Consider the following 13,379-nt stretch of genomic DNA (forward strand, 5'->3'; position numbering starts at 1 on the left):
CGCCAGAGGATCGCCCACCACCATACTCCCGATCGACACAGCGAGATTTGCCTTCCCCAACACCACCAGGGTCAAGCCAGATCCAAGACTCTTACGCAACACCGTTAGTCCTCCGGAGAGAGGAAGATTACCAACGTCATCGTCAGAAGCTGATTAGAAAATACACTCGCGCTTGCATGAACTTGTACTATAAGTACGAGTTCCATGCTGGAAAATTGCGGCGCGCGAGAAGACAACATTATTAAACTAACACGTTTGTTTTGACCACACCAAGGCAAGAAGACAATATTTTTAAACAAATTCACATTTATTGTACGTAACAAATCACTTTACAATGGGTAATGGTCTACTATTTTACTTTAAATAACTTAGAGTAGCAGCAATAATAAAAAAAACGACTTGTACTTACTAAGTGTGACCACCTTCTGATACCTGTTGCATATCCTGATTCGAAATCTTCACCGAGAAGGGAAAGAGTGTGAAGATCCCAGTCTTTATATCCTCATACCGGATGTCATGGTTCACCACACACGACCTTCACTACATCCCGGACATCCTGTGATTGTCTAGTACTACTAGACCAAGACACTTCCTTCCTGTGCTTTCTCTCTCTCTCTCTCTTGCACCATCACTACAAGTGATGAACAATCAGTTTCTCCCAATATATAAGCCCGACCTCTGCCTGTTCCCGGCAGAATCGTCACTGGCAGCTGTAAAACCCAGGTAATAATAAACGCAGTTACAAGTTTTCCTTTTTCTCATGTTTTGTATCATCACAATTGAAGTTGATATAAAAAAACGAGAAAAGATGAAATGTAAATGTTGCGTAGAACCTTGCTTGTACACGCATTTTGATGTCGTGATGAAGCAATACCGATACGAGTCTGCCGGAAGGTAAAAGAACACGACAAAAAAATATAAATTATTTCATGTGAAACTTTTTGTGTCTCTCACAGTGGCTACATGGATTTTCTGTATGGCAATGAAGCGATGGAATTGGACGGAGACTTTGAAACGCATATTAAAATGATCACTTCGATCCAGCCGCAATAAGTACCCTATATTTTTATTAGATTTACAGGCCTGGTGCACACTAACATATGCTTATGCGGTCATGTAGAAAAGAGGACACGATTCGTGTGGAAACATCACCTTCAAAGCAGGACGAGAAAGTAGATCTCGCTTTCGTACTCAAGATCACAAGATGAAACCGGTCTTGGCTCTGCTTGTTGTCGGCATTTAAACATTCTTGTTACAAGAAATTTAAAAACTGGAGAAAGCTACCATTTCGTGCATTACTTCCATTTAATTTTTTGGGCACTAAGAAATAGGATACTTACAGTACCTACACAAAGTTTGGAAACACGGCGAGTGTTTCCGCGCTTCTAACACGGCGGCTTACGGCCAAAGTGTCTCCCTTTTTTACGCGATAACTCACGTTTGAGTTATCGCAAAGCAAATTTAAAAAAATCTTCTTGGTGAGATCTTTTAAATTTTTTAAAATAAACGCTGATTTTTGCCGATTTTTTCATTAAATGTTGATTTTTCTTCTCTCGTCGCGTGGAGCGTATCCTGCCCCGAGGGAAGAATAGAAGAGGGAAAACCGTCGGACCCCTTTGTTCTCTCCTTTTTCCTTCCCTCTATTCTTCCCCCGGGCTAGGATTTCGTCCCTGCGCCACGAAAATTAATCAGAATTTTTCTTTAAAAAATCGGCAAAAATCAGCGTTTAATTAAAAAAATTTGAAACTTTGACCAAATGAAGGCGACTATGTCGTCTACCGTTGGTGCAAGTTTCAAGTCATAATTGATTAATTTCAATTTTTTATGATTTTTTAACTAGCATACACTTTAGCTTGGAAACATATGGCAAGCGCGCCGATGTTTCCAAACTTTATATCTAGTCTTTTGGGGTATAAACTTCAATTCACTAAAATCTACAAAAAATCATGGTGAAAGGAAATTCTTTCCTCACCAAGAAGATTTTTTTAAATTTGCTTTGCGATAACTCAAACGTGAGTTATTGCGAAAAAAGGGAGACACTTTGGCCGTAAGCCGCCGTGTTAGAAGCGCGGAAACACTCGCCGTGTTTCCAAACTTTGTGTAGGTACTGTATATTTCTGTTATGATGTGATCTGTAACTATTCAACATTTGCTAAGATGTTGCTAAGCTATCTGTGGGACATTCCAATCACGAAGAATTTGATCGAGTGTGACGAATAAATTCAGGAATAAACGCAAATTGTTGTCTAATTAAAAACGGATAAAAATGTCTTGTTCTTGTCTTCTTTGTCTTCTAACATATATATAGTTATTGTAGTCAAATTCAGCGGAGTAGACTGATAAAACAATATAATTGGGTGAATTAAATAAAATAAATAGTTGAAATTAAAAAATCCCTCTCTTTTTTCTCAAAACGGTGCCTAGTGCACCCTGATTGGCTGACATTTTTAAATTAAATTCTTTGGTTTCAATTAAATCAAAATCGATTCGATTGAACCGCTAGATGCACGATGAAAAGAGCTTTTTTGCCGTTTGGGAAATAAGAGAGATTTTTGAATTTCAATTACTTATTTCGATTAATTTCACCCAAGTATATTGTTTTATCAGTCTACTGCGCTGAATTTGACTAAAATAACTGTTGTATGTTTTGTTGGAATAAAACGCAAGAGATTTTTAATTGTTTTGAATCAGGCAATAATTTGCGTTTATTCCTGAACTTATTCGTCACAATTACTATGAAAATTTTCAACTTCATCATCTATCTGTAAAAAAAGGTAAATAAAAAGAACTCGTGCTTGCCAAACTTGCTCTTGCCGATAAAGACACAAATCTTTTTGAGCTCACTTCGGTTGCCTCAAGCCGAGTCCCAAGTCACGTCCCATTGTCCTCTGCTCAGTTAACAAACGATAATCAGTCCTTCTCAATTGCGTCTGACCCGTTGGTTGCGCCTCCGAGTATAAAACTGCCTACTAACATACCGGTAAAACCATTTCTGATCGCTAGAGTCAGGGATACTGTCTCTGTCAAATCAATCACAGAAAGTACTGTGGATGGCTTGCTTGGTCTAGAGGAGGAGAAAGGGGGTCCAGTCGTACAACAGTTGATCCGACAAAGCGGAAAAAAATTAGTAAAGTTAATCTTTAGGGGCGAATCCAACCGCGACAAAGCCTGAGAACTCCTGGACAGTCCAGCAGCAGAGAAGTTCTTCCAGAATGTCCATGCCCCGACGAAAAGCTACCCGGCCATTCTCAGGCTAAATGGTGTGTCCAGGATTAGTATGATTAGAGACGATGGTTCCATCGACAGCGCAGAACTATTTAACGCTAGAACCAAGCAATGTTGTAACCTCATAGACAAGCTACATTCCGAAAATCCATTACTGAAAGGTAAAATTTCTAGTGTCAGAATCATTTTTAATCGCGCCGACTTCTCGTTAGTCAGATTAAGCCTTCTCTGCAAAGTCAGCCGAGATCAATATCTGAAACAGGGACGCTTAGAATTTAGATGCCGTCATTGAAGTAGACCATAATAAAGAGGTCAGATCCTGAAATCGCTGCCAAGGCTATGGGCACTTAGCCAGGTTATCTATCAAACCAGTTGCATGCGGCAAATGCAGCCAAGCGCACGCCACGTAGTCTTGCAATTTCTCCCACCCGAGCCTAAATTGCGCTTCTTGTTTTCCGAGTTGGGCATCTGGTTCTTATGTGTGTGTGGCACATAAAAGTGTGGTAGCGAATTTCGTAAAGCACAATACATCTAACCAACCATGAGCTACCCCAAACCCTCTTTACGTCACCATTCTCTACAAAGATTCAAGTGCCTTCAAAAAAGCCTACGAAATTCCAAGCTAGCCGGTGTCTCCCTGTCTGATGTGATCCCAGAGAACAGTATCGATGTCATTTTGATTCAAGAGCCTTATGCGCTCTTCTCACCCACCCCACTCTGTCTGATATGACTCAGGGTTACATAGCGTTCCACGCTATCGGCTCTGACCATGCTTATGGTGCGCCCATATTGGTGAAACTCTCTTTGGCTACTTCTTGCCGTGCAGTGTAAAGATGTGTCAGTAATCACATTTCAGTGGTGGACCTGCAGTCACCTAAATGTTCTGTCCGCTTCGTCTCGGTCTATCTTCGCCCATCTATCCCTGATTTCATGGCTTCTCTTCAAACGGAATTGACCCCGCTGATTACTACTCTCACAGTGTTGTCTGCCGACTCCAATGTCAAGAACAGACTCTGGAATTCTCCGTCAACTGATCAAAAAGGTGTTCGTTTGATTTGTTCTTGTCAGAAACAAGTTTAAGATTGGCTAATTGCAGCTTAGTGGATCTAAACTTTGTCCTTTTGGAAAAGAAAAGAAAAGGAATGCTGGCAATTTTGTGAGTCTAATCACATTAGAGCAAAATGCGAGCCTGCAAGCGCCGCCTGGAAGAAGAACAGGAAGAACGGGACCGTAAACGGAGAAGATACGATGAAAAGTATCAGAGACATGACAACGGATCCAGGAGGACTGACAACAACGATCGGAGGCGTGATGACAGATATAAAAAAAAGATAACAGATCCCGGCGAAAGACAACAAGGACCGTAGAGGATTCAGCTACAAATCATCGACGAGCGATAATGCTAATAAGTATGTTTAACCAAAGCCTAGTCATTATTCTCTGCCCTGTGTCCTATAATTTTTTTTTAAAGACCAACAGAGTGGTACGCAGACAGTGGAGCGAGTCAGCACATGACAGATAACAGATCTCTCCTCACCAACTTCGTACCTGTTGACAGCAGACAAATGGACTGTGTGTGGGATAGGAGAGGCATAGCTCGCTGTTGCGGGTCAAGGAGACGTCACAGTGGCCGCCACAGGAAAGACTATCTTTGGTATAAATGAACAACTCTCTCCATGTAGGAAGACTGACTTCTTATTAACCAATGACCCAATTACAGGAACGATGAGGGGTGTGCTTTATGTTCCAGGACTAGGCATCAACCAATACTCAATTGGCCATGCTACTGCTGTGAGTCTTGATGTAATCTTCACCAACAACAGCGTCTCTTTCTCAAGAGATGAAGTCGTCATTATGGAAGGGAGGAGATCCGAGGAGAAGGCACTCTACCACTTGGATATTGAAGTCGAAGAGCATGATTCCAAAACTGAAAGAGCGCTAACTGCCACTCAGGGGTTCGTTAAGTGGCAACGCATATTGTGCTCTTTTGCGCGATTGCTATGTTGCCAAATTTACCAAAAAATCATTAAAATGCGACTCAACTCGGATTTCAGACGATATTGAAGTCTTATTCACTGTGATTGATGTATTCAATACAAAAATAATCGAAGAAATTATTTTGTTTTTGAACCAAGTTATTATCTTTTTCCAGTTAATTGGCGGTGAAGATGGTGATGCCAATGTTGTTCGAGAATTTCTTGCAAGGCGTAATTATGTTTTTGATGAACTTTTACAACACCAAAGAAGAGCTCGACAACGAGTAAATGCCAACAATGAAGTCTTCTTCACTAAATGCGTTGGTACGTGGTTTCAAGGATACCCTGAAGTTCAGTTTAAAAATGATTTTAGACTATAAAAATTGGTTTTTCAGGTTTGTTGACATACGAAGCTATTCACATTGTCAAATGTTTTTTATCATCTATGGCTTTGCGTTTTCAGAATCTTATTATTAAAGTTGGCCCAGTTATAAGAAGAGAAAACTTATACACTGGAATTCTGGTCACCGACGAGATGTTGATGACACTTTGGTGTCTCGCAAACAGAGAATCTTTCAGAGTACTATCACGACGTTTCGGTCTTAATCGTGGAAACGTTCATTACATCGTTTTGAAGACTTTTCGACAAATTTCTACAATAGCCAACGTCTTCATTAGGTGGCCGACAATAGATCAATATGGGCCTCTTTCAGAAAACCCTCTTGCTAACACCATTGGTAAGAAATAATATTTCTAATTGAAGAGCTGTTTAAAAATAGTACCTAAATCTATGTAGGTTATCTTGACAGTTTTGAGGTAGAGATAAGGCAACCCCTTCAAAAATTGCCAGTGTATACGAGCAGAAAGTGCAAGACTACAGTAAAAGTGCAAGTTGTTGCAACAAGACAACTTAGGTCCATTGATGTCAGTGTTGGGTGGCCTGGATCGATGCATGATCCAAAAAAATTTCGGAATAGTTCGTTGTCATAGTCATTACAAGTTAGATTAGGCGAAAGAAACTTTCACCTATTGGCAGATACTGCCCATCCACTCAGTGTGTACATCATGGTGCTATTTAAAATAAATTGGGAACTGGAAGAACATGAAAACGCCTTAAACGTAGTCCTCAAGGCTGATCGTCAAAGTGTTGAGAGTTGGGCCATCGGGTTAAAAAGAATGAAATGGCGTCGGCTTAAATTTCTCGATTTTTCCAAACTCGAAAACGCACATACAATGCTGATGGTTGCAGCGTGCTTGCACAACTTCAGTCTTGAATATGACGGTTGGATCAATGATGGGCCTATTGTTAACCTTGAACTTTATCTACACGAAGATGATGATTTTGAAAATGACGACGTTGAAGAAAATCTAATTGCAGGGATGGAAAAAAGAAGAGGAATGGCCGAAGATTTGATTGTTTGAGTTGAAACAACTTTTAGTTTGTATTGGTTTGACAATTATGTAATAAAGAAACGATACAAAATTAAATTGTTTTGTTACTTGCACAACTGAAACACGAGAACGGTAAACCAAAGAAATGTTTTTAGTAAGTGAAGAAACTAATCATGTTATACTTCTAACAATAAAGAAAATAATTTTAACATAAATTTTGTTTGGGACCTTCAGCCGATAAAAACCAGGTTACACTTGACTTATTTTAACCAAAAAATGACTGCTTAAACAATGGACTAATTTGTCAAATGAAATAAATGATTGCGAAAATGTGTTCTGTCCTGGCCAACCGTTGTAAAAATAATTTGTGTGGTCTGCTTGCTTCAATATTCAGTAATGAGATAAGAAATCCATCCAGAATAGAAAGATGTGTTGACGAGACCTATTACAAAAAAAAAATTTAATTCATATTTCTGCATTTTCTTTTTAAATATGTTACCTTGGAGCTTTCACTGTCTTTTCTCTTCAATCTTTCGAGAATCGCCAATGATACTTGTCCGATCGCCTGTGATGCAGCAATAATGGCGTTGTTCTTCGCAGCATTTGATTCACTTTTCGATTTCCATGTTTCTAAAAACTCCTTGTCTCTTGCGTTTCTTTCGTATTCTAGATCGGTTAACCGATTCAGTGTTTCACCCGCGTTAGTTCTTGTTTTCATTTTCTATTGGATGGTAGATGAAGTTGATGACTTTTCTTCACACGAACGTTTCAAGTCTTCGTTGGGCAACTTTGATTTCGAGCCGGCTCCTACCTCATGCATATACTGCAGTATAACCGTGTCTTCGAAGCCAAGGATAGCATTCATTCGCTCAAAGTAAGGCCACTGCGATCTTTTGACGCTCCCATCCTTCTGAAGTTTCTCATTGATGTTGTTGTAACGTTCCCGCAAAGATTTCCACTTCGCCATGCACCGTTCAACAGATACAGTAACTCCTTTCGTTTGCATTAAATCAGAAACCTATACTAGATATAAAGGCAAAAATTAAAAGTAATGATGAAAAAGTAAACAATTCAATCGTACTTCTGTCCGTATCCGTTTTTCCGGCTCTCGTTTCTTTTGAAAACGATGAAGGAACTTCTCGTAACAGGAGAGCAACATGAGAATTTCTTTGTCCTCCCAACGCTGACCAGATTTTGCAGTATCATATTGAGTAGATTGGGTTGGTTCTTCATTGCTTTCCACAACAACCTTCTCCGTATCTGCAATAAAACATATAATTATGGTTGAAAGTAGAAAACTATGAAAGAGAGAAAATATTTACTACCTTTTCTAGCTAACGGTACAAGAACTAATTGCTGCGAGTGAGGGTGTGTTGCCTTCTCAAACGGTGGTGCACCTTTCACAAAAATATTTTTATTAGTTTCACAGACATATTACGCAATGATTAAAAAAAGTGTGTTGGGTTTGAAATTTGATAAATGCCTTAAATTTATTTACGAACAAATCTAACACACCAAATCAATAAACTTACAAGGGGATGTAACTGGCAGTTGATTATGATGAAGAGATTTTGGAACAGATGGTAGGCATATAACATTTGGCACATTTCCTCTTGGTTCCAATACAAGCGGCAGTTGATTATGAGGAAGAGATTTAGGAACAGATGGTAGACGTATAACAGTTGGAACATTTCCTCGTGGTGCCACAGCCACTGGTGAAACCCCTATAGATTTTACAGATACAAACACACATCCCTATTAGGCTACGAATATTAATTATAATATTTTGATTAACTTACTTTGAACTGATGGAGTGTTATTTAACAGATATCGCACACCATTCACCGTAACATATCATGGCATGCGTGGTCTTGGTGGTGGAACAGACATTTTCACTTGTCGAGTTTTAACTTGTGTGAAAAGGAAAAATCGAAATTCGTCTACTCGCAAAGTATGAACTGTTCAGAGGTTCATACTCGTCGATGCATCGAATAAAGTTTAGAATAAGCCTACTGAAACTGAATTTGTTGGAACACACGAAAAAGATTTGTATTCCGGTTTTGCCACAATAGAAAAGATCTCGTTTAAATCAAAATGCTTATGAACACTAAAGAGGCGAGTGTCAATCGGCTCGATCGAGCCAAAGGAACAACGAGAACTCAGAAAAATTAGATAAGTTAGGGAAAATAGAAAAAGTGTGCGCGCGTATAAATCACAAGCTTTTGTCAGGATGACGTTGCCAAATGGCATCGAAATTAAGCATTGTGCATGATCAGCATTGTTGGAAACATCTGATGATGCGTCTTCTTCGAGGAGACAAAGCTTGTGAACGGGGCGCGTGTAGAGATGAGTGGTACAGTTGAGATCGGTCGGTCCATTGCCCTTTTTACTTGAAAGTGGAAGTGCACGGACGACTTTCACGTCGGCGGAACGAATAAATCCGTCTTGACCTTGGTGAACGTTGACTACTCGGCCTATTTGCCAATATCCTCGAGGAGAATTTGCAGTGACGACGAGGACCAAATCTCCGACGGCTAGATTTCGACGTTCACGCAGCCACTTCTGGCGCTCGATCCGATCGGGAACATATTCGCGTAGCCAGCGATTCCAAAAGTGAGTTATAAGCTGTTGGGCGTGTTGGTGTCGCTTATGACTGGATGGCTGGGCGTCCGGAGGAAAATCCAAATTGCACCCAGGATGAGCGCGAAGCAACAAGAAATGATTGGGTGTGAAAGCCTCCATATCGTCGGGGTTAACACTGACGTGTGTTAAGGGACGAGAATTGCGGAGCGCTTCTGCTCCCACCATCGCTGTGAACGGAGGAACGTCATCGTTGACAGACCGCTGGTTTAGAATGCCACGTAGAGCGGTTTTTGCAGATTTTATTAAGCTCTCCCAAGAGCCTCCGGAATGCGGAGCTGCTGGGGGGCTAAAATGCCATTCAACGGGTTGATTCTTCAATTTTTCAATTCTTTGCACCAGTTCTTGCGGCTTCCATCGTGACAGGGCATTGTTGATTTCTTGCTCTCCTGCTACCAAATTGGTGCCGTTGTCACTGTAGCACAACTTGGGCAAACCACGGCGGTCGGCGAAGCGAGAAAATGCGTTGACGAATGATTCCAAGTCAAGAGAATCTGCGATTTCGAGATGAACCGTACGGCAGTCCAAGCAGGTGAACATGACACCGTAGCGTTTGACAGTTCTCCGGAACATGACGACTGGAAAAGGCCCGAAAAAATCAATTCCGACATTGGTGAAAGACGGAAGGTGAGACTTCAGACGACTCGCTGGAAGGGGGCCCATCAAAGGAGGATCCGGTTGGCTATTTTTTAGCTTTCACGGAAAGCAATGGCGGATGACTTTATTGATGGTAGCTCTCGGGTGAAGAACATGGTACTGCGAGCATAGATAGTGTAGAGTTGGCTCGGTAGCCGAATGAATGTTGAGCTTATGAACGTCGCTGATGATCATAATAGCTAGTTGACTGTCCGATGAGAGAACAATCGGATGTTTGACATCTTCTGGAAGCGACGAATGTTGAATTCTGCCTTCGAATCGGATGATGCCGAAGGTGTCTAAAACTGGTGTGAGTGTGGCTAGCTGCGAGGCAGTAGGCACAGGTTTTTTCTGTTTTAAGCATCGCATCTCTTCATCGAAATAATGGCGCTGGTCCACCCGAATGATGAATCGTAAGGCATCTCGGAATTCCGGCGCCTTAAAAAACGGAGAGATGTTGCAAGAGTCGGGTTTGAGAGTTTGGTTGTTGACAAAGCGAAGCAGCCATGCTACATATCTTTTCAACTTGTGTAAATTAGACGAAGCTTTAAAAAGTTTAAAGGTGTGGTCGTCGGCCACTTGTACATAGCCGACCCACTTTGCTGGTGAAACTTCAGGATCATCGGAGGAGGGCTCAGTTATTGTGATGCTTGCTGGCCAGGAACTTTGAGGCAAATCCGGCCCGCGAAACCATCGATGTTGAGGTGATGAATGAGTGGCTGGAATCCCTCGAGAAAAATCATCTGCGGGATTCACTTCTCCTGGGATGTGCCTCCACTGGCTGCTGTCCAATATTTCCGTGACGCGATGGGCCACGAAGGCGTGGTACTTACAGGACTTGGAATGAATCCACTGTAAAACCATTTGTGAGTCGCACCAATAAAAAATCTTTGCCGCGATTGGACCAAGCCCTTTGCTGGCTGTAATAGAAAGGCGGAGGCCAAGCACAGCTCCTTGCAGCTCGAGTCTTGGCATTGAGAGCTGGCGAAGAGGTGACACTCTGGATTTCGCCAACAGGAGGGTGAGGCGAAAACTGGATTGATATTCTGCTCGTAGGTACACGCAAGCTCCAAAACCGAGTTCGGATGCATCCGTGCAGACGTGAAGCTCATAAGAAATTGGCTTTTCTTTTAATTGGAAGCACCGCGGGATTTTAATTGAATTAATCGCTTGGAGTTCGGTTGCCCATGAATTCCAAATGGATAAAAGACGTTGTGGAAGCGGATCTTCCCAATCACATCCGGATCTCCAAATGTCTTGGAGTAGAATTTTAGCGCTCATCACAATCGGCGCCAAAAAGCCCAAAGGGTCGAAAACTGAAGCAACTTGCTGGAGCACTTGTCGTTTTGTTTTGGCGGTGGATTCGATGGATGATTTGAAATTAAATGAATCGTTCTCGCAATTCCATAGCAGACCCAGCGTGCGTTCGATTGGCAATTGATCGGCGTCTAGATCAAGCGATCGAAGGAGGTCGGATTTATCTAAAGTTGCCAATACTGTGCGAGACGTGGAAAGCCACTGCGCCATATTAAAGCCGCCACATTTCAACAAGGCGGAAACGTTTTTTACGACGTCAGCAGCTTCTTCTTCCGTCTTGGTTGAGTCCAAGTAATCGTCGACATAGATGTTTGTGAGAACACGCTCGGCTACTGATGGGTAACGGGATCCAAAATCTTCTGCGGTTCTTCTCAAGGCATAAATGCAGTTTGTGGGAGAAGATACTGCGCCGAATACATGGACGGTCATCTGGAATGTTTTTGGTGATCCCACTTCGTCTGGATTTTTCCACAGGAACCGAAAGAGGGATTGTTGCTGGGCCGGAACTAACACCTGGTGGTACATTTTTTCGATGTCACCAGAAATTGGAACCGGAAAACGCCTAAATCGGAGAAGGACGCCAATTAAACTACTTAAAAGGTCGGGCCCTTTGTAGAGCTGGTTGAGTGAAGTTCCTCGATGGCGGGCTGACGGGTTGAAAATAACTCGCACCTTTTCTGGTTTGTGAGGATTAACTTCTCCGTGGTGAGGCATATACCAGATGAAACCTGGAGAGGCTGGTTCGGAGTCGTTAACTTCCTTGGCGTGACCCAACGATGTATTCCACCACAAATTTGGAATAACACGCCACGAACGCTGGATCACGCTTTAATCGTTTTTCTAATGAATTAAAATGACGGACGGCTACAGCATCAGCCCCACCTCGTATCGCTCGCCATTATGCTGTGTAGTTTTTTGTAGAATCTTCAGAGCGATTTTGTCTTCTTGCGTCGGAGTCGTGAGAGGACGAACGCCAAAGGTTTCTGTCAACCAAAATTGTGTCACAAAATCTTGAAGAAGTTGGTCGGAAAACCGATGAGTTGAAATTGAATTGACGGACGGGTTTAGCATGACTGACGGAACTGGACCGGCAATACACCAGCCGAAATGTGTTTTTATTCCGTCAGGAGCATCGTCGCCGTCGGATTGATATCGAGAATCGAGAACGTCATGAACCCGCATCACATCGCGTCCTAATAAAACTTCAACTTGCGCCAAGTTTGCATTGATCGGCTCAATGTTGGTGAGATGGTCCCATTGGTGTTTGAATGTCGTCCAATCGACTTTTGCCGATTGGATTTCCAGCCTTGGCACCGTGTAACCGGCTTTAACATTCAACGATTTGCTGGTGTCGCTTGTTAAGATGTTAAAGGCTACTTTTCTTACTTTATTTTTCGGGTCATCGCCATGGAACGCGCTGAGTGGTGATGACTCCAATGGTCCTTCCAGTATGAGATGTTTGGCGAGTTTGTCGATAATCAACGAGGCTTGACTTCCAGGGTCTAAGAGACCAACTGAATCTTTCTGAATGCCGTTGGCTTCAACTATGATCGGCACCGTAAGAAGCAAGGTTGTGATTGAATTCTCTTGCAGTAGATACTTGCCGAAATTTTTCTTGATTTAATTGCTGCTGCCGATTTATTCGATTCTTCTGATTGAGGTGGTACAAAAATCCGAGGTGCACCGTGCAGCAAAGGATGGTGCGGTGAAGAACATTCGTCGACGTTGCACTTCTTTCTGCTGTTACACACGCGCATAATATGACCTTTGCTTAAGCAGCGCAGGCAACAACTCCATTGCTTAATCAAGTTGGCTCTTTCGTTTAGCGACAGCGCGATGAATTGCTTGCACTGGGCTAGGCGGTGATCTTCTCGGCACAACAGGCACGTCCGTGTTATTGGGTTACTTCACCTACGTTCACCTCGCTAAATTTTACGGTTTTGGGGGCGGGAGCTGGTGGTTTTTGATTGATGGAATTGATTGTCGGCGGATGCTTAGCTTTATTTTCCGGCTGCCGGCCCTGCTTTTGTCCATGTTTGTTTGTCAATGATGTAGCTGTAGAAATTTGACAACGTTTTGCCATCATTTCAGCTTTGGCGATCGTCTGAATACATGGAGCTAAATCTTGCAACGAGAGGCAGACTGGGTGGTTTTTCACGATCTTTTTCCCTCACCTGCTTTGAAGCTCGGCGG

The 13,379-nt window shown here is 42.3% G+C and overlaps 1 protein-coding gene and 1 long non-coding RNA gene across 3 annotated transcripts; one reads left to right on the plus strand and one right to left on the minus strand.

Moving 5' to 3' along the window:
• Positions 1–675: 675 nt before the first annotated feature.
• On the plus strand, positions 676–1,780 carry LOC124201884. 2 transcript variants are annotated; one of them, XR_006877737.1, is made up of 4 exons: positions 705–723; positions 786–894; positions 957–1,053; positions 1,121–1,779. It is a non-coding gene; the product is annotated as an uncharacterized LOC124201884 (long non-coding RNA). The 2 variants fall into 2 exon arrangements; XR_006877735.1 differs by having other exon boundaries at positions 676–894; positions 1,121–1,780.
• An 8,149-nt stretch (positions 1,781–9,929) lies between these two features.
• Positions 9,930–12,943, minus strand: LOC124202956. The gene is made up of 3 exons (XM_046599478.1): positions 12,787–12,943; positions 12,069–12,730; positions 9,930–12,002 (listed from the first exon to the last, which is right to left on the minus strand). Exons 1-3 carry the CDS (start codon positions 12,941–12,943, stop codon positions 9,930–9,932), a joined length of 2,892 nt encoding a protein of 963 aa, XP_046455434.1.
• Positions 12,944–13,379: the final 436 nt, after the last annotated feature.

This window comes from Daphnia pulex, chromosome 9, assembly GCF_021134715.1.
Source record: "Daphnia pulex isolate KAP4 chromosome 9, ASM2113471v1".
Classification (NCBI taxonomy): Eukaryota; Metazoa; Arthropoda; class Branchiopoda; order Diplostraca; family Daphniidae; genus Daphnia; species Daphnia pulex.

Excerpts from the sequence above, each read along its gene's own strand:
- LOC124202956 (XM_046599478.1), bottom strand. The coding sequence starts at position 12,943 with ATGCGCGTGTGTAACAGCAGAAAGAAGTGCAACGTCGACGAATGTTCT. Across the intron at positions 12,731-12,786 it reads ATCAAGAAAAATTTCGGCAA|TTGAAGCCAACGGCATTCAG; the intron begins GTATCTACTGCA and ends TGCCGATCATAG. Across the intron at positions 12,003-12,068 it reads ATAATGGCGAGCGATACGAG|CGTTCGTGGCGTGTTATTCC; the intron begins GTGGGGCTGATG and ends AGCGTGATCCAG.